At 44.4% G+C, this 25,869-nt stretch overlaps 1 protein-coding gene across 2 annotated transcripts in view; it reads left to right on the forward strand.

Annotated features, from left to right (window-relative positions):
• GRIN2B (glutamate ionotropic receptor NMDA type subunit 2B) overlaps positions 1-25,869 on the forward strand; it is a 572,709-nt gene that overhangs the window by 445,400 nt on the left and 101,440 nt on the right. For both annotated transcript variants that reach the window (XM_085601197.1, XM_085601196.1), the window contains one exon: positions 5,673-5,787. In XM_085601197.1, the coding sequence (XP_085457323.1) occupies positions 5,673-5,787 (115 nt within the window). The remainder of the gene's footprint in view (positions 1-5,672; positions 5,788-25,869) is intronic.

The raw sequence follows: 25,869 nt of genomic DNA on the forward strand, positions 1-25,869 counted from the left end.
GCAGGGAAAAGAGTTCCTCATTGGGGAAAATGTACTTCCTCAAGATAGAAGAAAAAGAAAAATGTTAGCAACTGTAAATGTAGGTTTGCCAATCATTTCAGCATAGTAAGTGTACGCCATGCACAATCACACATGAGTAAATGCTAACGAAAGGAATATCTTTGAGAAACAGTGATTTCCAGGAGCAACACTCGATTTTCTTTAGAATTAAAAAAAAAAACTTACATTTACACTAAGTTTAGGTCTAAATCTACTTGAAAAAAATGGAATAATTTTTGTGCTAAAGACTGCAGTATTTGATGCTTTTCTTTTCAGTTTGACTTTGCCCACTTTATGGAAATATGTGTCCTGACACACCCCTTCATGGACAGCGGTCAGCTCTTTGTGTCGGGGGATCCCATTGAAGTCAATGCAGGTGAACAGTTTTCCGAATGGTGAAAAGGTACTTAAGGGTGGGTGACTACATAGTAAACAGTTGCCTATTTAGAATTGTGAAATGCATTCCAGTGTCACTGACACCCACACAACGAAAGTGTGTTGAGAGACATGCACCTTGCTGCCTGCCTGACCACAGTTTAGTATACATGTGATCAAGTCCCTGATTTGTTTGACGTGCCTTGCTGCTCCCATAATACCACACTGATGTGAAGCTTTGCCGCGCATGCTTCAAAGTTTTCCCTCCCTATAACCCTCACACCTAGCTTGACAAGTTTCCCATCTCAGGTTGGCCTAGGACTGTGCGCAGCAAGGACAGTAGGAGGTTACAGATTGACCCATTCTATGATGAAAGGGGACCTCTTTTTCTAAACCAAGCTGTGTACGGTTACAGGTCTTCTTTATTTCTTGAAATGTTGTGAAGTTATATGGAAAACTTAGCAAATGTATGTATTTTATGATTTTAAATTGGGGGATGAGGTCAGTAAAACAGATTTGATGTCAAAATCAGAGTAATGGCTTTTTACAACGTTTTTTTTATCAGGAGAAAGAGATGCTGTATCTTTAACATACTCTGCTGGGGGTCAAATCTCACATGTAATTGTTCTGGGCACTATTAACTAAAATTTGCGAGATCATTTTCTGCAAAATGTAGAAATTTCACAACATTGAAATTGCAATATCGTGCTACTGAATTGAACTTCCACACCTTTGTCATAAACAATGTTTTTGTGCTACTGTTCCACACCTTTGGAATTCTATTCCCATTGATATATTCAGTGGCTTCCTTCTTATTTGTCATTTTGTCATGCTTCGATATTTAAAAATATTTTTTATTCATTTTCTATGTATTTTATTTGCTAATTGTATGTAATTCCTTCCTCTTCCTATTGAGGATATTTATCTGTTTAATGTAAAACTGTTTGCCTTTTAAAAACATGTCAATTGAACAATGTGCTGTTATCTGTGGAGAGCAGATCTCCACAATTAAAATCAATATAATAATGCAGTGTTTTTTACACGTGTATGAATGGTATTTACATACAGTGCCTGATTGGTACCTAAGCACCGAGGAGTGGTGGTGAGCAAATTCAGAGTATTAATGGTGTTTACAGAGCGTGTATTAGTGGAACATAAAAAATATTTAGGTTTGGTTTGTGCCTTTGAAATAGCATACACTGAGTGGGAACGGTATACTAAAACAGGCGCAAATATACCTCTACTCTTACATTATACTTGTTAGTGGTATTTCCTATCCCTCCCTTCAAAAATAGGCATAACATACAACTGTAGTAAGGAACAGTCCTAAGTGGATGTGACTCACAAAAAATACTGTTTCACAAGCCCTAAATTTGCATATTTTACATGGTAGTTGAAGTACGTTAATTTGGGTTTAGGTAATTTGACGCCTTTTTAAGTGGACCTTAAAAATCCTTTCTTCTCTCACTTATTTTTGTTGACGCCCTTTCTTTCTCTACCCACCTGCATGGCATAGTTGTGGTGCTGGGTGCTACATCCAACACTTTCCTCAACAAGTTATATCATGATCTTCCAGTTATAACATACGTGTGCAGATAAATGTGGAAAGTGTACATAGAACTGTTCTTAAATAACCAGGTGTGAGTGTGCCATATTTGTGTATTTCCATGGCCGCCCTTCTGACACACTCGGGGGAGGCCCAAAAAGGAAGGGGAATCTTGCGAGTGCATACATTATGCATGCATACGATACAAACTTTTATTTCATAAACACTGTTTTTGAATTTTGGTAAATATGGTCTAATTTATGCAGCTCTAAGTAATTTATATTGCAGGAGTCAGTAAGTTGTAAGTCAGGAAATGTTTTCTTGTACATCAGTCCCAGTGTTAAAGCTGTGTTTGCATATAGTACATTAGTGCTGTCTACACACTGCATATTAGAGACTTGTACACAGTTGGCACAAGAGGCTTATGCACACTGGCCTTTATTCTGCTTTGGATGTAATCCAGAGTACAAATGATGCATCCGATCATTATAGATACCCTGGCGTACAAGAAGTATCAGGTGCTCAATGTATACACAGTTCTGAGGTTCATAAACTTGCCTGAGGCTTAATGTACTAATTGAGAGACTTTTCCCCATTCTTGGTTGCACAAACTCAAAATGGATTTACTCCAGTTTTCACCTGGCACAAACCGAGCGGGCAGACCTCTTTGGGTGTGCGAGTTGCACATAAGCTGGAATAGAGAATTACTTGGGGAATCAGACCCAGAAATAGAGGCTTACAACAGAATTCCCCATTTCTCGGTGGAACTTCAGGAGTCCACTCCGAATATCTACTAACACCACACCTCCAGAATTACTGGGACACCAGTAATATTAACTTCAAGGGTATGGACTTACTGGGTGTGGTTTTGGGACGCACGTAATAAGCCCCTACTAGTGGTGTGCATACACTACGGTATTTGCCCCATTGTATGAGGGGTGTGTGAAGAGAGTCTGAGATGTGCACTCCCTCTTTTTTCGAGGCGTACACTACTCATATATTAGAGGACTGTACAGCCACACCCACTGTTTCTTAGTGCTGTGTGCATGTTCTGCACTAGTGTTCCAGCAATGTGGACACCTGTTTTTAAGTGTTTTGTTCATTTGTGAGTTTGTACAGCACAGCATATTTTGTTTCTATGGATTGACAGTAAAATATTTGCACAGAAATATACTGTATTTAAATTGACGGAACAAAGAGGTCAAAACTTTAATATTTGGAAAACAAAAATATTATAACTAATACAATATGTTTGATAATAGACGGTGGTCTATGGATACATATCTTTATATTCATTATTTGTGCACACTTTGGCCCTACAGACTGAAAGCCATTTATTTAGCACTATGCACGTGTTTCTAATATACCTTCTTTGAAAACGCAACATGTAAAAACAGCGTATTATTGTGTGAAGTGTTGTACTTAGGGGCTGATTACGATGCTGTTGGAAAAGACCTAGACCATCGGTCAGAACCTTTCCGACAGCATTGTAATTTTCCGGTCGGTTTCCTTTCCGCCCGCCTCATTACAATAAAGGGGGTTGGAAAGGAATCCGACCGGTCATTCCGACTGGCTTCTGACTGGCTCGGAGAGCCTGACCGCCAGTCCGAATGCTGTCAGTAATCCCAAGGGCGGCTCTTTCCGCCCTTGGTATTACGATGTCGGGTTTCTGCAACCTTTCTGTGCTGGCTTTTCTGACACAGAAAGGCTGTCAGAACTCGACTTTGGGGGTCCCCAGCAGGGCCTCCATGGATGCACAGGGCACTTATGGTGCTCCCCTGTTGATCCCTGCACTAAGTTGACATTTGTCCATTATTGGAATTTTCCTTAAGTCATTGGCAACAACCAATATGTTTTGATTATTAGTAGTTTTTGTTTTGTCTTGTGTTTCATTATGTTTGTGTTCTATCATGATTGTAATGTGTGCTTTTGTGTTGTCTTTTTATTAGTATTATATGTTGTGTTTTGTATTTTGTTTTATTTGTATGGTGTGCTTTGTTTTGTTTAGTGTGATTTGTATTCTCTTTTGTGTGTATTATTTATGGTGTTGGTTTTTATGGTAGATTTCGAAGTGTAGTTGTTTATAGTATGCTTAATACTGTGTTTTGTTTTCTTGCTCTTGTATTTTGTTGGTAATTTGTTTTGCAATGTTTGTTTTATTTGTTGTGTGTTTTTAGATTGTGTTTAATTTATATTGTAGGTTTTATATTGTTTATTTTTGTATTTCCTTGTATTTATGTATTTAGTTTGTGTTTGTACTGTTTTTGTTTGGATTGTTTTGAGCTGTGTTTGTTCTATGTGTTTTGCATGTTTTGTATTCCATATTTTCTGGTGTGCTCTATATTACTTTCTTTGTATGTTTTTGTATCAAAATTTCATTTTCTACCATTGCATGGTTTGCACTGTCTTGTTTTATTTTCATTGTATGTTTTATATTGGTTTTTATTTGTAGTGTTAATTTGTATTGTGTGTTTTGCATTGCATTTTATTTGTTTTCATGGTGTGTTTTGCATTGCAGGTTTTGTTTATTTACAGTGAATGTTTAATACCGTGTTTTGTTTTGTAGTTTCTATTATTTGTATTGTGTTCATTAATAGTTTTGCATGTTTTGCTTTTTTATGTCATTGCACACCATACTGTACGTAACTTACATTGTCTTCTTTTAAAATGATGTATCTGATCTTACTCCATCCTATGTTATCATACAGAATGCTATGGGACGGTTTGGATACCGGGCGGGCGGAGAGCCTCCGACCAACGGTCAGAGGCTCTCCGCCCGACATCCTGAGGTTTCCCTCCGACTGCCGTATTTTGATTATGGCGATCAGAGGGAAAACCACAAGGGGATTCCGCTCCTCTTCCAATGGGCTGTGTGAGCCCGTCAGAACAGGAGCGGAATAGTAATCCTTTCAATGACGGCGGAGCCAGGCTCGGCTCCGCTATCTGGATTACAATGTCAGTTTCCAAGAGCCAATCCATGTCGGCCTTCCCCCCTGGCCCTCCGCATATGGGCCTAGGGGCCCCCTCAACATTCCTGCACCGTGTGGCAGGCACCGTGAGGTACCTGCCACATGGTGCAGGGATGCTTACAAACTTCAATTTTCCAATGGGAGCTTGTGCTGCAGGCGTTTTCAGCCCGTCTCACAAGCTCCCATTGGAAAATGGATGTTTCCACTCGCATTACGCTTGGTTGCATGCAAATTAGGGCATCGTAACCGCCGAACTATGGTCGATCGGTTCCTTCCCACAACGATGTCGGGCGGACTCAAGTCCGGCAACACCGTGATGAGCGCCAAAATGTTTTACCATGATGTCTTATGTTATGTAATTTACTATGGTATGTTACATTTTTCTATATGATAGCGTGTGTTAGTTAATAAGTGTCAGAATGAGGTATCATTTGTTAAAACAATGGGATGATATATTATGCTACTTTATGCTATTTCTCACAACATGCCTTACTATACGGTACCTTTCTTTGAGAGCTACTGTATCCAATCTTGTTTTCTTGACTAATGATACTTACTATTTTGTCTTTAATTCACTGAATGATGTTGTAAAATGCAAAGCTATATGTTTTACAATGTTGTTATTATTATTAAATTGCTCATATTGCCCTTTATGTAGCTCTAGTCTTCAGTGGTGCTGGCAGTTTATCTATTATCTGGTATTAATACTCTGCTAAATTACTCAAAATGTATTTTCTTTTCAGATATCTTATCAACGTGACCTTTGAGGGCCGAAACTTGTCCTTCAGCGAAGATGGCTACCAAATGCATCCCAAGCTGGTCATTATCCTGCTGAGCAAGGAGCGAAAATGGGAACGGGTAGGAACTGGACCCTTCTTGTTGGGGGAGGTTAGATGGGGTAATCATTATCAGCAGTGTAAGCTTAAGGATTTTTTGGGTTGTGGACAAAGCATATTTTGGGGGCCACTGTTCAGAACAACTTTGCATTTCATTACCCATTTTCTGCTTTTTCAAGACTGCATGATGACAAACAGTGGCATAGGGTAACTTTCTGAAAAGGAGCAGCATAAAAACAACTAAAATAGGTCTGTCCGAGGACTTCGACATCCTTAAAATGACACTCTGTAAAGAGAGACAGAGATGGAGGTAGTGAGAGAGAAAGAGAGTGGTTGAAGTTGAGAAATAGACAGAGGTGAGAAACAGACAGAAAAAGATCACTTTCACAGTAGACCCCCTTGGAAGGAAGGGGCCCCCGGTGATTGCCCTCTTTGCCCATGCCTTAAAGCCTCTCTGATGATTAGTATTTCTCTGGGAGTATTTTGAGGAAGAGTGTTAAACTAATAGTTTTAATGGGCATCCTATGGATTTAAAAAATAGTATTTATGTTGTTATAAAGTTGCAGATGCCAGTGTTCAAAGATCAGTGATTCCACAATACACATTGTTCTGGGGTCATTTGTTTAAACTCCCAGTGTCAACTAGACTTAAAATAACTTTTTTACTTCTCGCTGGAATTGCGATATAAAAAATATGAACACTTTTGAAGGGAGGTGGAAAGTCAGGAGGAAACAAGAGAGGACATTTTAATGAATATTTCTGGATGCAGGTTTAAAAAAAAAACTTTTTCCTTAAAAAACAAATAAGTTATACTCCAATTTATTTCTGCATCTTAGATTTTAATTTACAGTTTGCACCTAAGCTGTGCTCAATGCTTGCTACGAAACCTCATTTATTTTTTCCAGAAAAAAATAATAATATAATTTTGGACTGCACTTTAACTCCATTAACTTACAATTTAAGTGGCAATATTTTAAACATACAGAATTCTATTTATTTTGCAATTTTAAATACAAATATAGATTTTCAGAATATAGGTTATATTGTTTAACGTGAGAATCCCAATTAATTTCCTCCTATTTTCAAAATACTTGTAAATAACTTGCTTTCATTTTTCATGTTCACAAAGGCCAGCTTTCCCATAACTTTATAGTGCAAATCATTCGGTAGCCTATTATAATCCTTATATTCTAGCATGGACCTAGCGCTTGTGGATCAATGTTGGGCACCCTGGGTGTGGTAGAGTGCATCTTTTGACCTGGAACTCATGTGACATGCCATTTCCAATCCTAGGATGCTTCAGAAAAATGTCAGGCGTTCGGACTGGAGAACAGATGCCACTTAAGATTTATAGGTATCATATGCTGTACAGGGAATCAACATTTGTCATGGGCACAGACACTTTCAGATGGACTTCTGTGGTGGCTATAATGGCTGCTCTAGATGTTATCGTTATTGTCAATTGGAAACCGATATGGACTTTCACACAACAAGCATATACAAGTACAAATGGGGATTGTTTGACCTATCAAGAAGCAACATCCAAGATCATGCGCAAGGTGTCTTTTTGTGTTACTGGCACTTGTATGGGGCCCATTCTCCAATTTGTATGGACATGTTGTGCTTTCAAAGTGAAGGGGTCACTTTCCAAATTTCACCAAACTTTCTATCGCAGATCAGAGTCTGATTCAACTTGTAATGATGTGCTAAGGGTGTTGTGTTTTGATCTGTCTCTTGGTTAAGTGGTTATCTTTTACTATGTCTAAGAGGTTTGGCTAGAAGGCTTTAAAATGAGTGTTGTGGTGTTTTTCCTTAAATGTGTTTGTAGTCTGTTGCAGCAACCCGTATCTGTCCATACAACAGCTCTAGAAACAGTTTCTCTTCTACCTTCTTCGGATAAAGCTGAAATTGTTAGGGAGCTGAAGATGAGAATTGTAAGTCTGGGAGACTTGATCAGTCTCACATCTATCATCAATGATGAACCAAATGAATCTCCTAAACATTTCACATCATGTGGTATAAGGACTGGTTATTTTTAACGGTAATGGTCTAATAGAGAAGTCAATATAACTTGCGGCTACCTTGCAGTAATAATAAAAGCTCTCTTTTTTGTCTTTAAACAAACCAGTCTAGATATATCCACAGTTTCACACTTGACATATTATGGTTCACAGCAAGAGTGTTCCTTTTGAGATGCCATGTACTCTAAAAGATGAGTATCTCTGATGAACATGTAAATTCCTGTCTGAAGGTTACAGGTAAACCATGAAAGTGGTGCAAGTAGACAAAAAGAAGAGAGTGGGGCACTGTAGACCCATAGCGCACACCACCCATACTTTGCTGCCGCAAAAAGATATTCTCAGTGTTATCACTCCTCTTCCACCTTCTCTGGATTCAAAAATAGAATTTAGATCCAGATGTAATGGCCCGTTTGCAACCACATTAAACCATTTTAGTATGTATCAGACCCAAACTGCAACTCAGTAGCGTGTTACCAAATCAAAATTTTGGTTTCTGAACAAATACCGTTTCAGTATATGGAAGGGGCAACATGAATAATTTATCACCTACAGCAGTGCAGTGGTAATGTATTCACAAATGGGAAGGGGTCCTCTCTAGAAGACTCCTCCTTTGTGAATGTAAAAAAAAAAAGGTTCGTTTAAGAGGAGGCAGTGGTCCATGGAACCACTGCGTCTTCTTAAACAAACAAAAGAGAAAAAAAATCCTTTACTTTTTAAACGCATCCCTTTTTCCTTTAAGGAAAACGGGTTGCATTTAAAAAAAAGAAATAGCTTTACTTAAAAGCAATCACAGACATGGTGGTCTGCTGAGCCCAGCAGGCCGCCATCTCTGTGATAATTGTGATTCCTAGTGGGTTGCAAATAGCTACCTTCCTTGATTTGCAACACACTAGGAATCGCTATTTTAAAAATAAAAATTTCATACATTTGTAATTGCGGTTTCCAACTTGTGATTAGGTAATAATTGCAATTTGGATATTGCATTTCCTAATGTTGATACATAAGGCCCTTAGTCACCAGTAGCCATGAAAGTTGCTAATCAGAACAGCATTAACTGTTGGGGAATCTGATCATTGTTACTAATGGTGAACCTTTCGTCCTTTTTGAGAAAAAAAAATTGAGTTTATAGTGTAAGTTATGTTTGGGTTTCTTCACAATCGTTTGATACTTCAGAATATTTACTATCTCTGGGCTAATAATTGTCCAGAACAGTTGGGCCAGCAGACACTTTCCTACCAGTGAAATAGCCTGTGCCTCTCTTAAAGACTTCTTCATTCAGGCCCAAAAAACTGCTGGCTGTCAGCTATGTATGACAGTAAATTCATCGATTTACTTGCTGTCTGATAACTGTATTGGGCATTAGGCTTCCCTTCAGAAGAGTAAAAGGATGTCATGAATAGAAAATAGGTAAAATGAGATAAAAGAAAATCCAGAAGAAAAAAAATATATATAGATATATATATACACACACATATTTATATGAAGCACAGAAAACAGTTCTACATGGTAAACAGCCACAAATCTCTCTAAAAACTACAATGACACCAAATCAGATCGCAAGACCGTTGCAATAAGAACTGCTTGAAAGCCAGCACTAAAGTAGTTATAAAAGATAACAAAAGTGCTTTAATGTAGTGTCCTGGGTGAGTGAATGCACAGGGAGACTTACAGGACAAATCTGCAGAATAATATCTTTGTTGAAGATGTCAACGTCTGATGGTGAACAGACATAATGCAAAAAACTATTGATGGACAGAATGCAGACCAATGTCATACATTCACCCCAGTACAGAGATCTGGGCCCAAATCCATCGTTTTTTTGCTCGCCATTCCAGTTTGGACCAAGCCATATGCAAATCAGTCTTGACCCTGTGCCCTATGGGAACAGTCCAGCCCGAACTGCCAGGCCAGGTCCTCCCTGGACTGGAAACAAGGGTCAAGACTGATTTGCATATGGTCAGGTCTAAACTGGGGTGGCATGGTGAGCAAAAGAATGATGGATTTAACCCAGATCTCTTGACTGGGGGAGAACGTTTTGATTTGTTCTACATTCCGTCCATCAATTGTGTGTCTTTTGCTTTCTCAACCTAAGTGCGCCGGCTATGCCTAGACGTAGGTCCCGGGCTCACTGTGCCACTGGATTCAAGCTATCCTGGCTGAAGAGGGGTGAAACCCTGAAACCGGTCCTAGGATGCTTGTTTCCGGTCCAGGGAGGACCTGGCTTGGCAGTTCGGGCTGGACTGTTCCCATGAGGCACAGGGTCAAGACTGATTTGCATATGGTCAGGTCTAAACTGGGGTGGCATGGTGAGCAAAAGAATGATGGATTTAACCCAGCTCTCTTGACTGGGGGAGAATGTTTTGATTTGTTCTGCATTCCGTCAATCAATTGTGTGTCTTTTGGTGAACAGAAATGAGACACCTGGAAAATGGCTTTTTGACTTGCATTAAATTGAGGGATAGCTTCACATGTTTGATCTTGGTGTAATATTGGAGTTGGGGGGGATCAAAGACTGGCCGATTTCACAAAGTTGGGTTATTAGCTGAGAGGGGTGAGGGCCCCACTCAAGTAATTACCACAATTCTTTTAAGGGTGAACCACAAAAGTCTCTAAATAAACCTGTGCTTAACCCTCAGGTAGCTTGGCACAAAAGCAGTTGGGCCCAAGTTAAAGCAGTCAGGCTTAACTTAGAGGCAATGTGTAAAGTATTTATGCTGCACACAAACAGTAATGCAGAGAAAACCAACAGAAGAAAAATCCCTAACCAATTTATAAAAATAAGAGTAATTTTTTTTTTTTTATGTATTCTCAAACATTCAATCAATAGAACCTGAATTATAAATTTAAATCTTTCATAGCACCAAGGATGAGAAAAGAGTTACTGCTGTTATCTGGTCGCACTGGATGCAGGTGGGTTAAATTTACAAGTTCAGGCTTACCACAATGGTGCGTGGATTGGATACAGGGACGAGGTTCGTCCTGGGGAACAGTTTACCTTCTGACAGTCCAAGTCCTCGGGAGAAGCCTCAGTCTGAGCTTCTCATTGGTTGGAGTCACAAGGAGATCGTTGTCGGCAAGAAGGGTTCACTACTGGAGCTTCAAATTGGCAGGAGATGAAGGCGCTCACTGTTGGACAAAGAGAAGATCACCGTTGTATCTTTACGTTGACAGGAGACGCAGAGGCCGCTGCTGATGCGAGGTGCATGCTTGCATTGGCGTGTGATGTGGACAGTCATTTGCGGCTGCGAGGGGTTCAAAAACTGGATTTTCACCTGGAGTTCAGCTCTTGCAGATTTGAAGCAGGAAGAGTATACTCTGACAATAGCCAAGGGTCCAGGACCTTGGGATTCACCTCTTTGGGGTAAGGACTCACTGTAGCAGAGGCCAACAGCAGCCCTCAGGCAGGTCCATTTGTTGCTGGTCAGCTGGCCAGTTGCAGGCACAGCCTCTGGAAGCTTGTTGTGTCCCTGTAGCTCAAACAGTAATTTAGCCAACTGGCTCTTGGAGTCCCTTCTGGGATTTTAGGATCAAGGTAAGCAGTTCCATTTTCCTTCTTCAGACAGCAGGGCAATCTTCTACATCTTCCACAGGTCGATGAGTGTTCTAATGCGAGGTTCTGAGGGTGCCAATTTCATACACAGTGTCAGCCTGTGTGTGGGGTTTGTCTCTTTGTTTACCCCTAAACTGGTTCTGGTAAGTTATGCCCCTTCCCCTGGTTTGGGCTCCAAGCTGTCTAGGATAAAAAAGGGCATGCCCAGGTGTCAGCTGCATTTGCCAGTGACAAAGCAGGTAGGTTTGGAAGTTAGGAAGGAGGTGGGCACAGCGCTCAGGCTACCCCTTGAAGCTTAGGAAGGGATGAATAAAACCTCCATGTCACCCAGCTCAGGACAGGAATATCCTTCTCCACACCCAAGGTCATTTTGTCTTCTGCTTGGAAAGAATACACATTACACCACAAAAAAAGCTATTACAGTCATGTGACCCTGAACACTGGCAGACAGGCACATTTGGTTTAGGCAGAAAAATGCCAATTTTCTAAAAGTGGCATTTTCAGAATAGTAACTTATATTCTAATTTTAGCAGGTAAAGAAATTTTACATTATAATTAAAATAAGTTGAAAGAGTATTTCTTTATCTATTTCCAAACTAAAGTTATCACTTGTAAAGTGTAATGAGATAACTCAGTGTTAGTCTCTAGGCGAGATAGTTTTGTTATGGTGAAAAGCGACTTTAAGAGTTTTTCACTGGCATGTCATGTAAAAGTTAAGTGTACATGTCCTACTTTTTAAATACCAAGCACCCTCCCCAATGAGCAGCTGTTAGAGCTAACCTTAGGGGTGACTTGTAAGTATTAAAAAGGAAGGTTTAAGCCTGGCAAAAGGTTTAATTTGGCAAGTCGAAATAGCAGCTTAAAACAGCACTACTGGCTGCAGTGGCAGGTCTGAAACATGTTTTCCAAGGCTACTTTAGTGGGTGGCTCTATGAGTGCTGCAGCCCAATTGTAGCAGTTAATTTACAGGTCCTTGGTACATGTAGTACCATATACTAGGAACTCATAAGTAAATTAAATAATCCAAAAAGTTGAATACCAATGTTACCATATTTAGAACAGAGAGGAGTCCTAAAGCCCCAAAAGATGGGTTCAGTTAAGGTAGGCAGGAATTTGGGACTACCCTGCTGAAATGGTCCGTCAGTCCAACACCAATGAAAGCTGTTTCCCTGTGTCTGAGTTGCTAAGGACAGAGATGAATAGTCTCATGCTGCAGCAGACAGAACAGTCCTCAACGTCTAGAAAAGGGCCATGTTATTGAGAGATCCGTCACAAGGAACATGCCTGATCATCGGTCAACCAGCCAGCTTCAACATTTGGACCGTGCAAGCGTGACACCAAATAACTTCTCCAAAAGGCCTCACTATTCACACACACATTTCAAAACAAGCATGCATGCTCCAGCTTTCAACAGAATGGAGATGGTTTAACAACATAGGACCGCAAAAGCAGGATCAGCATACTGTACGAGAACACTATGCATGTGTGAAACAGCAACTAAATATGATCTCTGTTACCACCTACTGCAAGGATGCCAGGCTCTGGTTGGGGATATGGGAAGGAGCACTGGCAATGTGCTTCCATTTTAGGAACTCTGGCACTCTGTACAGAGTTTATTTGAGATGCAGGACTGTGACGGGTCATCTACCTAAGGATGTTGGGTTTGGTTTATTTGTACCCAGAATGTTGGCCCAGATCATGTCAATTGTTCCACTGTAGTCATCTCAATGGTGCTCTCTGGCATCAGGAGCAGTCCGTGCAGGTAAGAGCGATAGGGCAGGGTGGGGAGGGAGTCGACGGACAACGAGGAAAAATTCAATGTAAAAAAATGAAAGACACTTACCTTACGCTCGCCGCATCACCGAGTCGGCGATGCGGTGAACGCAACGTAAGTGGTTTTCTTTATTTTAAATTTCATTTTCCCTTGTCGTCGTCTGTCAACTCCCTCCCCACCCCGCCCCACTGCACTTACCTGCACGGGCCGCTCCTGTCTGGCACTGATATAACACAATAAGAGACTGCGAGGGACTTGAACTACCTATGTGCTGCTCTCCTTAACAATACAAGGGCGAAACATGTAATCAAGAAAATACGGATGGTTGATACATTATTTTCAAGAGACATCCATGACTTAACATTTTAATCATGTCATGGGAACCTACTTAATAGAAAAAAAATATTTTGGGTATACCCTTAGACATTTTCAACTAATCTTGATTCCTGTGTTTATCCAGTTGGCAACCATCTTTGAACTGCTGAACACTGTTGAGTCCACTCAAGTGGCATTCACCTACCCGAGTGTGGGGTGTACACCAATGATGAAGCATGCCATGATAAATAGGGGGTGAGGTGTCCATATCCAAATTCTTTAGATATCTCTTCTGTGACATCAGAGGTGAAACTAAAACCTAGTGTCCCATATGGATACCTCCACACACAGAGTGTATGGATACCTCGGATTTTCAACTTTTGCTGGACCCTGTATTTTTATGCTGGCATTACAACTCTGTGCACTTTACCCCTGCTAACCAGTAGTATAGTGCCTGTGCTCCCTCATTATCAATGGGTAAATTGGCTTATTCCCGTTTGGCACATTTAACTTTCATGTTAGTCCCTAGTGTATGGTATAAAAAGTGTATTGAGGGACTAAGTTAAATGGCACTTGTGGGCTGCAGCACCTATTGTGTCATCCACTGTAGTGACATTGCACATATAGCTTTAGTTTTACACGTGCATGCATGGTATTTAAAGGTGGGATATGTAGAAAATGAATGTGGCCGTAGCCCTAATATGACGAGGCTCAAAAAGCTACACCAGCGGTGGGCGGCTATCCTGGGCAGCTGTATGTGGTGTGCTCCCATGGAGTGACAGAGGGCCCACAGCACAGGGCCTAGTGGAGGATAGGGGGCGCCCCTGGAAAGATAAGTGGATCCTGAACAGGTGCTCTGGTGCATCTTTACATCCCACTCACTCCCCTCTGCTCTGGTGCTCAGATCACGGCACGCGGAGGGCATGTGGTGCACAGTTAGAGTTGGCGGCTGGCCTGTGAGCCTGGGCCCGCCAATTTCCTTGTCCCAGATGGCCTGCTGAGCAGTTCCTCAGGACCCTGCTGATGACATGGCTCAACTGGCCAAACGATTGTAGTGAGTCTCCCCCCTCCCCTACGTATGGCCCGCAACTTGAACCCGGGCAGGTCCACGGAGACTGGCCTCCATTAATGGTCATTCGTGGCCAGTGGGAACTGCACTAACTCTGATCCAGAGGCTTTGCCCACTGACCCCCCCCTCCCTTGTGTTGATGCACATGAAGGGCGGTGAACTGGTGTGACTATTGCAGGGGACCGGCTGGGAGAAATGGGAGGATTGGCCGAGGTCTGTGGAACACTGATGGTGCTGTGGGCAATGTTTGCCCTAGCCAGAGCCAAAAGTGTTGTGGAGTTTGTCAGCTGCTATACCCATTCCAGGTCCCTGGGGAGAATCAGGCTAGTATGTTGGCAACTGCAGGGGGCCCACCTGCCGCCCCCCCTGCAGTGGATTAGGGGATCAGTTCAGAGCGCGCCCCCACACATGTGGGTGATGGTCATGCAGCTGGGGCAACTCTTGCTAGAGTGACCGAGTCAAGGGCCTTGGACCCAGAGGACTTGCCAACCTGTCTTCTATATCAATGATACGTAAGCCCTAACACCACCCCCTGTGCCTATCAGTGCTGAACCAGGATTATGACTGCTTCAGCTCCCCTACCCTCATGCTCATGGCACCTACAACCCGGGCTTTCATCAGCGGGAGTGCGCTGCGGCCACCCTCAGGTCCACCTCCCCTCTTTCTGCAGAGTTTTGCTGCAGCTGGCACTCAGAGATTAGCTGAGGTCTGTGAGTCCTTGATGGTGTTGGGGACAATGATAGTTCTGAATTGACTCTGCAGTGCTGTGGGGACTGGGCAGTGTTGTATCCATCCTGGGGCCCCCTGTAGAGAGCCAAGCTTGAAGTATCAGTTACTGGGGGCGGGGGTGGGGAGCATCTGACGTCCCTTCCCCCGGTGAAATTGGTACTCTGGTCGGAGCGCAGGCACACATGCAGACAGTAGTCCTGCAGCTGTGGGAATCCTGGCTAGAGTGGTAGGATTGAGAGCCCCCGGGCACTTGGACGGTGCTAGACTATTTTCTGCATTACCTGTATGGAGTGCCTGATAACACCCTCTGTCTGTCGGCCCCAGCCAAGAGTATGGTGGTTGTGGCTCCCCTACCCTCATGTTGGCGCTGACAGGAGCATCTTCTCTCTCCCTCCTCCCTCCATGGAGGACGCAAGCTCTCCTGTCTCTGGTCGGCCGGCCCCCTCGAACCTCGACCCACGTTTACCATCCAGACCCACGACAGAGCTGACGATGAGAAGACTGCGCTCTGTTGTGCCCACACTGGCTCCCTCATTGATGGACCCATCCTTCACTATACTGGACACGCCAATGCTTGGCGATACCCTATTGCTCTCAGCGTCGAAAACTCTGGACAAGGAACTGGCTGCCACAGAGAATTCCTAGACGGTCACCCCATACACATAGGGAGAATTTACGCCCCAAACGTAGATCAGGGGGACTTCTGGTACGCTCTATCCACCACGCTAGCACCCAAGCTTCTCACCAGACTGGGGAAGGCAGCGGAATGCGACTGTCACAGTACTTGCTGGTGTAAAATCAAAATATGTGGCCCTCCTGGAGTGCTTCAAAGGTTTTAACTTTACAGCCCACGCAGCCAAGGTACACAGAAAAGGTGATAGATTCTGGCCGTCTCCTTGCCTGGCAGATCAGGCAAGAGACCTCCGTAAGTCGCACCATGGAAGTGGTCACGTGTTCGGGTACCACAGTGCACATCTAAAGTGAAATACTGCATGTATTTTATACTATTACTCGTCCATCTATCAGGCACCACCGGACACTTCAGTGGCGGAATTGAGTGTATTTTTATCAGATATTAGCCTCCTGCGCATCAGACGCCTCTAGAATTTCCTTAGATGCTAAAATCACAATGACGGATGTAGCACAGGCGATACGGGAACTCACTCGAAACAAAACTCCTGGTATTTACAGGTTACCACTAGAATACTAGGCTACCTTTTCCTCGATCCTGGTGACAAGTCTCGCGGAGATGTATAAAGCGGCCTTCCACACCGGCGAACTCCCAGTCACTTCAGAGTCACTCTTTGTCTCTATCCCCAAACCAGATAGGGAGCCTGCTCTCTTGGCGCCCTAACGAACCATCGCCGTTCTTGGGGAAGATTTTAGGATTTTGGGGAAGATCCTTTCCAGTAGATATCCCTAGATCCTCCCAGAGCTCATACATTCTGATGAGAATAGGTTTAATCCGAGACGCAGTACCCCCCAAAATATGAGCCACCTCTTTCACATGCAGTAGCCGGTTTAGAGGAAATTCCCACACACCGCCTACCTCATACTAGATCTTGAGAAGGCATTTGGCATGATGACGTGGGAGTACCTCTTCATGGCTGGCCTGCATGTGAATTGGGAAATGGTTGCTTACTTATACCAAACTGCTCTACACCAAACCGTCCTCCCGGGTCCGCCTGGGCTGTCTCATTGCCTCATCTTTTACAGTTGGTCACTGAGACAGACATGGATGCCCGCTCTCCCTGGTGCTCTTTGCGATGGAGCCCCTGGCCGTCCGGCTGAGAAGGGAAGGCTAAGCATGAGGAATAACTTGTGCAGACAGGACGCAAGCTGTATCCTTGTTCACAGATCTACTTTTGTACCTGCAGAACATAACATCTGACCTCTCCACGATTCCTGGACTGAATTTGCTAAGGCCGCAGGACTTTGGGTAAGCTGGGAGAAATTGGTGATCTATCCACTTTGCCACAACCAGCTGCCAAAGAGACATATACCTCAGTGAGGTGCAACACTGCTGGTGCGGGGAAGCGATTTGTTACCTGGGGATTCGCCTTTATCATGCCTCTGTGGATCTTTACGAGGGGAATCTTCTAACAGCTCTGGCTAGCATCAAATCGCAAGTGCCGCTTTGGCAGCAACTGCCCCTGTCCCCACTAGGCAAGAAAGCACTGGCAAAGACTGTCATTCTACCTATTTTGTGAACCTTCCTGTCATCCCGCCGAATTTGTTCTTTAGTGAGCTGTACTCCCTATTATGTGTACTCATCTGGGTTAGCAAACGTCGCAACATCACCCAAAAGAAACTGCAACAGCTGGTGGGTCGGAGGGACCGAGTGCCCCTCCTTCAAGACATACGTTCTGGCAGCGCAGCTACAGTGGTTGTCGCGCTGGACATATGGACACTATATGGGAGAAAGATGCAATTAGCAGGGTGTCCTCAACATCCATGATGCAAGGCTTCCTCCTTTCTAAGGTTTTACCATCGTACCCCTGGTCATTGCAGGCGACGGTAGCTTGCACGTGTATGGTCCGAGTGCGTTCCCTCACGTGTGACACGCCTGCATATGCTCTGGCATTCCACCTGATCTATCTCCCCTGCTTCTCAGCCTTTTATTCCTCCAGGGAATTGAGAGCCTGGGCAGAGCAATAGCTGACCGCTGTGAGAAACCTATTCAGTGATGGCCAACTCCTCACCCACGAACAATTGACTACAGAGCACGGCCTCCTGGCAGGGCACTTCCTGGTCCATAGGCAGCTTCATACAACCGGCTGGACCTTTTAGGGCATGCTGGAAGCAGAACCCATCACACATCCACTATTGCAGGCTATTCTTACAATATGTAATGGGCCATCACCTAGTCACTGTAGGAGAGTAGGATCTGCACTTATGTTGCCCCAACTTTTTTTTCTGATGTATACACTGGTTTCTGACTATAGTCTGGCTGGGTCCCTGCTAATCAGGGCCCCAGTCTCACTGATCTCTCTAAAACAACTTGGTGTGCATATTAGATGCACTAGTGATTGGATACTGTGGTACCTTATGAGCCCCTAGTATATGGTACCTAGGGCATTGGTACTTCACAGGCCTTCCAGGGGCTGCAGCATGTATTATGCCACCCCTGGGAAGCATTCACAATCTGACACCACAGGCCTGCTACTGCAGCCTGTGTGAGGTAGTGTTAGCACTCCTCACTGAGGTATAGGTTCCTATATCTCACCATACACACACATATAAACCTATCAGTCACCCCTCTTGCAGGCCCTAACAATCCTGAGGGCAGGGTGCTTGGTTTACTATGTGAGGGGGTGCTTCTGCATGAGCAGGACCCCTCTGCAGCTGGCAGAGTCTATTCGCTGCTGCTGTTTGTGGATGCGGTTAAACCATATACTCTTATGTGCATTATAACCTCGCGGTAAATGCTAACTTTGGAATGACTGCATCAAAACATGTCGTGTTTGGTGTCAAACAACTTGGAATCATACCCCCACACCAGTAACTGGTGTGGGAGTATGATCCCACCCTTCTAGAGGGGACGACATGTACCCACTGTACTAAACGGTAGAAATCTTCTAGAGCCCTGGCATCACAAAATGGATGCCACCAGCACAGACACTGGGCTGCCCTCCTGTTGCTGACCGAAGCTCGCAGTGGAGGAAGCCCAACAAAGGGTATCTTGTCACAGGGAGGTGTCACCACCTCCCAGACAGGATTTAGTGTATTGGAGCTGGGTGGGTGCACTCTTAGAGTGCTTTGAAGTCCTGCACTGGGGGAGCAGTAGGCTCCTCTGTGCATATGCCAGCTCAAACCGGTTCAGGGGCTACCTGCCCCTGCTCTGGCGCCAAACTGGACAAAGGGAAGTGGGTGTAACCACCCACTACCCTGACCCTCCTAGAGGAGTGGTCATAGAGCTAGTCCCTCCCCTATCTTCACTATAAGATATCAAGCATTGCCAATGCAATTCAGATTAACCCTGGACGACGCTCTACAAAGAAGAATCCTGGCCCTTCGATGTTCCACTATCTCTGGAAGACTTTAGAATCTCCCTTGGAGTCAAGGAGTGACTCCCCTGCTTGGCAGGCACCAGTAACTTTGATCAACGGTTGCAAACTTCACCGCTCCCGCCGGAGTCCGAAGTCCCTGCATCCCCTGAAGCGGATTTCCTGACCTCTCGACAGCCATTTTGAGCCCCAGCGAAGCTGTGGCATCTGGACCCCACGAGTGACGAGGAACAGCAATACCAGAGAACCGTGCACTGATTTAGAGTGCAAACCCTAAACAACGTTCTACGAACTTGTGCTTTGCACCATCTGTAGTCCAAGTCCCTAGCAGGTCTGGTACTGAAAATCAGCGGCCTATCCCGTCCCGAGTGACCGTGGGCTCCTGTGGAACTTTTCCTGCAAAGGCGTCTTCGCGGTTGCTTGCCCGTAGGCTAGTGACTCACCCGAAGACTTTCTCATCGACTTCAAGGGCTCTCCTGGTTGCTCCGGGCCTGCCCTCACTTACCCTCGCTGGGTAAGTCCATCAGACCTTGCTGGTCTGCATCACCGTCCATCTTCATTCCACACGAGACTTGCAGTTGCCTAGGCTTGTTGGCTCCAATCCGGTTGCCGACACCGTCATCAGCTGCAGACGTCGTGGGACCCTCCGAATCCAGCTGCTGGTCATCGTCGATCTCTCCTGGACCTCGTGAGCGAAGAGACAACTCACCATCGACGACCTGAAACGACGCGACATCGGTGGTCATCCATCCTGCTGGCCACCGGTCACTGGCAAGTGACTTTGAACACTGTCCCCTCAATTTTCAGGTCCTCTTCAACTCCAATCCATCTTCGGATTCCAGCGAACACCTCTCCAGTCGTCACAAGCAGCAAGTCTTCAGTGATCTCCATTGAAAACAGCTCGCGACCCGACACCAAAAGACACCTATGCACCCGGCTTCCGTGGGTGAGGTAACTCGTGCACTCCAGTGCCCAAGTGTGTGTTGGCCCTCGAAATACTTACCCTGTAAGTGGCTTGCTTGTTGACTTCTTCGAAGTGCCCTAAAACTTTAAATTACAAACCGCGACTTGTGCCATTGAAACCAATAGGAAACCCGCGGCTGTGTTTAGACACTGCACGCGTCTCCCATGGGCTGATTACTTACCTGCTAACACTGCAGAAGTGAAGCCCCAGCGATTTCCAAGGCCCTAGGCTTTTTCATTTTGCAAGTCGAGTTTGTTAAACCATTTTCTTAGTATATGGTCTGGTACGCCCCTAGGGCTACAGCCATATTTGTGCTTAATTTATTGAGAAGTGTTGACATTTGAATGTGTATCTGGGTTCTAATCTCATAAAGAGATTAGTAGAGTGTATCTAGAAATAAATACATATATATTTGATATATATACCTGTGTGGTGTCCTTTTCATTTGGTAATTCAAGAGATTATAAGGTAAAACAAGCTGCTTTACATTCCTCAGAGACTTAGCCTGAAGGCTGCTCTCCACTGCTACCACTAGGATAGCTTTCTTTAAAAGGTTGTCTTAAACCTATCTACCATAAGAGTCGAATTGGACTGGTGCAAGGTAGCCACTATAACTAGTGACCAGCATATGCCAGGCCAACTTCTCACAGTCACTTGCCTATACACGGCCATTTGTGAGCTCACAGATGTCCATCTCACAGCGCTGAGGCACAAGTTAGAAGACAGTTTTGGGAGGGCACTCCACGATAAGGAATGGGAACAAGCGTTGGAATTTTCCCAGCTGGTGTCCCAGAATGCTTGCTTAAAAAATATACAGTTTTTTTATGCTTCACAGAGCTTACCTAACCCCTACCCAGCTAAACCACTACTTCCTCGAAACGCAGATTAGCTGTCCACAATGTCACATGCCTGATGCAGATCTCACCACATGATATGGTCCTGTCTGGCCCTACAGTTACTGCCAGTGAATGCACACCACCCAGTGGGATGTAACATAATTGGTAGATATCCACAAATGAAGAACATGTGCCCTAGGCATCTTTAAATGCAAAAAACATAAGGTAAACACCTGCTTTGCGGCCCTGGCACTTCTCCTCGCCAAACTCGCACTTACACTCCAATGGCGGTCTCCAACGGCACCATCAGTGCTGGCTTGGCATGAAGTGATGTCCAAGTGGGAGGTGGGCAGAGGAGAAGGTAAGTGACCTATATCTCCCCAATGGGCTACCCTTCTCATTCAAATCCTGCAAGGTGTAGAGAGTGACATCCTCCCCCCATGAACCACGCAATCCACCCACACTCTTTACGCCTGGAACCCACATAAGTGGGGACATCTCACCTGGAGTCCCGACGTTGTCCGCTAATTCCTGCTTGCCCTGACTTGCACTGCCGGAGGCCCCTCGGGAGCCCCCCACCCCACGAACCCACTTTCACACAGTCCACACTTTGCCTAACCTAGCGTACTCCGTTCGACGAGCACACCCGCCTACGGTCAAAAGTTCCACTCCCAATTGAACTGGCCTGCCACTGCCACTACCACTTCCCATACATGCCCCACTCTTTCCTTTGTTCTTCACTTCAGCCCCTGTTGATGACATTGCAACTGTATGCCAGTAGTATTCACCAGCCCTTAGTAACTTGTCTTTCATGGTTACCGTTGGAATCTGAACAAAAGAGGTGTACCAGTCTCCAACTTTATTTTACGACAGTGTAATCAATTTGAATGCCTATTAAGAATATCATTTTAGGCAGCATAAATGGTTACTTTTATTTTTTCTCTTGTAAAAACCAATAAACACATTTACCAAAACAAAATTGACTGACCTGAATGGGCAGAGATGACTCCTCCGAGCTCAACAAAATATGCAGGGTGGGAGCTGCGAGCCTCCTTTCGACAGCCCAGTGTCAAATTCTGCTTGACTTGTCTGTTGAACCACATGTAACACTTGATGCACACTTGAAAGTGAGAGAACAGGATGCCAAGGAAATTCTTGTGTATCACCTGTCTGGTTACTGAAGGACCCTGCATTTGTCCTACCAGACTTCTGCTTCTGAGTTTGTTGTGGTTAATATGCCTGCTCCAAACTGGATTTTAGTTTTAGATGTAAGAGGACGCTAGCATTGCCATAGTACAATTCCCACACAAACACCCAGCATTCAGAGCCTAAGTTTAGACTGGCCAAAGAATTTCACCATCTTGAAAATGCCCTGACACATAGCATTTTGAGCCTGTCTGCAGTGGAGCAAACACAAACTGCTGCATGCCAACCTGTGTAGGGTTACAATGGAAATCTTTTAACCCATTGGTTAGAGGGGAGCCAGGGGACACCCCTACCCACTAGCTACTGCCAGGCATACATGTGGCTTCCTAAGGCACGCTAATCAGAACAATATCTGGACCTGCCAAACATCAGAAGAGGACTGGAACTGCTGTCTGTAACTCAAGAGGAACTCTGAAGGCCTAGACCTGTTCCCTCTTGTAACCAGGACAAGCATGTTAACTCCAAGGGCCTGTTTGCTGACCTCCCGCGTGGCTACAGAGAGACAACAAACTGCAAGAGGCCTTTTCCTGGAAGTATCCAGCTGGCCAATGGCTACTGGACCTGGTCTGGACCCTGCTGTTAGCCTCTGCCTGACACCCTGCAAGTCTTTAAGTACCTCCCCATAGGTCCTAGGGACCACAGAAGTGTACTACATGGGTGGTTGGAACTGTAAAGACTAGGACAGAAGGTAAAATCTGTGACAATGATGAACCTGGTTTTTGTATCTGACCCGTACTCCATTGCGGTCAGCCTTAAATTGTGCTGAGGTCCCAGACTACCGTGATCATTGACTATCATTGATGCTTTGTGTTTTTTGGTGTCATTGCAACTTTTAACAATTCCTATCTCTGGTTTCCCTTATTGGATTATAGTCATTTTGTTTAATAAATTGCACTCCATTTTTCTAATTCAGTTTGGGATTTTTATTGTTTGGCATTTTGACTTTATTACTGTTTAGGCACTGCTTAAATACTTTATATATTGCCCTAAGTTAAGACTGTCTGGTCTGTGCCTTTGCTACCAGGGGGGTTGACTCAGGTTATTTTAGTGACTTTCACTGCTTACCGTGACAAGTAATGAGAATATTCCTTGAGATGAGTAGTCACCCACCCCAAATAATTATCCAATTTCTTACACCAGCTCTATCTAAAGGGTGTAACGAGGGACAGCAGTGGCACATGTGGAACTTTTCTTGAAAGACAGGCTTCCTGGCATACCTGATTATCAGAGATTGGCAAACAGCACTGGGAAGAGGTGAAGGCAGTGGCCTGGGAACGCTGTCCTGAAACAGACACAGGGGCTTCCATGGTCTCGAATTAAAAGGAATTCACAAACATCCATCAACTAGCCACACACATATCTCTAAAGTTACCTGAATGCCACAGTTAGTCAATAAAAGGAACACCTACTGCACCATATTTTCACAGTATAAAGTGGGCTTATAGTGTGAAGAATCATTTTATTAAGAGCTGGGATCAGAATGTCTCATGCATGGTGAAGGGTGTGTACCCCAGTCCAAAGTGCTTGACTGCACGGGATTCTTGTATCCTAACTTTAATTTTTGCCCTGGCGTCACACTAATCTATCATGTGCACAAAGATCTAGGCATGTTGCCGACACTGCGAAGTCCGGTACCTGTTTGGTGACCAGGGGGAGGTCATAATTGGTAGAGAACTACTGTCTCTGAGCTAGGTGTAATACATAAAGCATGGTGGCAGTGTATCAGGCTTTATGGTTTATAGTGTGGCCAGACCTTTTTATCTGTGTCAGTGAGAATGTGACCTTCTGATCCCATCTTGTGTTAAGTTCTGCTGTTATGTGAATTCCTGGACCTTGCACTGGCTGTGTGTTGAGTGCATGTTTAGATCAGGTGTATGCACAGTTAGTCTATTAGACATATGGTAGTGGGACTCTGGGTGTGTTAATCTGAGTACTGAAACTAGTGGGAACTCTTTTAGATGATTCTGGTCTAGCATGGTACAAAGCAGTATATGAGGACAGCTTCCTGCAGTTTCTGTTGCTCCAGAAGTAGATATGTCCAGGGCAGGTTTGACCTTTTGTCTGTCTTGGATAGCTGCTTTAGAAAGCCTGATGACAGCAAGGTGCAGAGATCTCACAGTTCATTGTACGCATTTGGCCCACCCGGTTCAGAAATAAGTACCATGTGAGGACTCAATTAGGAAGCATGCCACATAGAAATATGTGGGTTTGAGTCCACAAAAACGAAACTGGACTCTGCCTTCCCTTCTTTAGTGTAGAAGCTTTCTTTGTACAATATTTAGGGCTACATCCTTTTGTTTAGTTTTTAAACTTGTATTTAAGGAACTATAGTATCTTTTCCCCCATCCCTGTTTCCCTCTTGATGCATCATGATCCTGCTTAGAGACAGCCTTAGTGCTACCTGCTGCGAGAAGCATAACTTTACACAAAGGTTGTGTCTGGAGAGAAGCTGGAAAAGGACACTTGAAAGAGAATCACCCTAAAGAGGTTCTGTAGTTTGAGACAGGAAATGTGCATGCTTTCTAGAAAATGTGTGTAAATACGGGACACAAACCGCCCCCCTTTGCTCCAGTGTCAAGTTCTTCCTGAACAAGGAAGGACATGCTCCGTAGAGTACTTAAGAGATGCTGTGTAATCAAGGCTGTCTGGTGATGAGACATTACTTGAATTCTAACCTTTCAACAGGAGGAATTGAGGATCTGTCTAGTGCCTAGAAGCCTGCCTGCTGAGAGAGGAAAGACCTGTAGCTGGCCCTGCAGGAGCAAAGTCTGTCAAAGCAGAGACACCCAAACTGTTACCGGTGTGTGGAGCACCCAGAAAAATCTGACACTATTAGAAAGTGAAGCCAAGGAAGACCGCATTGTGAGGGGCACCAAGATCTCTATGTGCCATTTAAATGTGAGGATTGCCCCAATTATTGTTTCAACCAGGCAGGGCCATTTCCACCGTCTATTGTTGCCAATACTCCATGCTGCTGCCACACCACCTTGCCACCATGAACCTGATTGAGCTGCACTGTGTTACAGCAAGCGTGGGCTGGACCCACCTCGCTGCCCGACCATTGTGGATCATCGCACAGTCATCCAAAGGTTTAGACATCCTTGAAGGAATATGAGTGAACACACTGGAGACTTCATAGTTGAAGTAAACCAAGGGTAATATTGAATGACTGATATGTGCTTCTGAACCCCACAGGGGTGACTGTGAAAGCCTGCCCCTGTGTCTAATGTGTGCCCTTATCACAAGATACTTGGGGCTCTAGTGCCTAGATAACAGTCTGGTGGGAAGAGGACTCTCAAGCGGGTGGGTTTAGCGCCGCCTGAAGCAAATAATCAGAGATGTAACCCTGTCTTCTTGATTGTAATTGGATTGTGTAGTTTTTACTTCTGCTGTATACCTAATGTACTTGATTTTACTAAATCAAACACTGGGATGGACATTGAAGTTTTGTGTCTGTTGGTTGATTTTTTAGTTCTGAGCTATTGCTGCCCCCAGACAGCCACCCAGAAAAGTCTGTGGCTGCTCCCCTCACTACCATGAGAGTTAGGTGCAGAAAGAGGTGAACTTTGCCCAGACTGTACAAAGCACCAGTGTCACACAAACTCAACCACCATGTTTGGTGGCATGGTGGGC

Source organism: Triturus cristatus, chromosome 4_2 (genome assembly GCF_964204655.1).
Source record: "Triturus cristatus chromosome 4_2, aTriCri1.1, whole genome shotgun sequence".
Taxonomy (NCBI): Eukaryota; Metazoa; Chordata; class Amphibia; order Caudata; family Salamandridae; genus Triturus; species Triturus cristatus.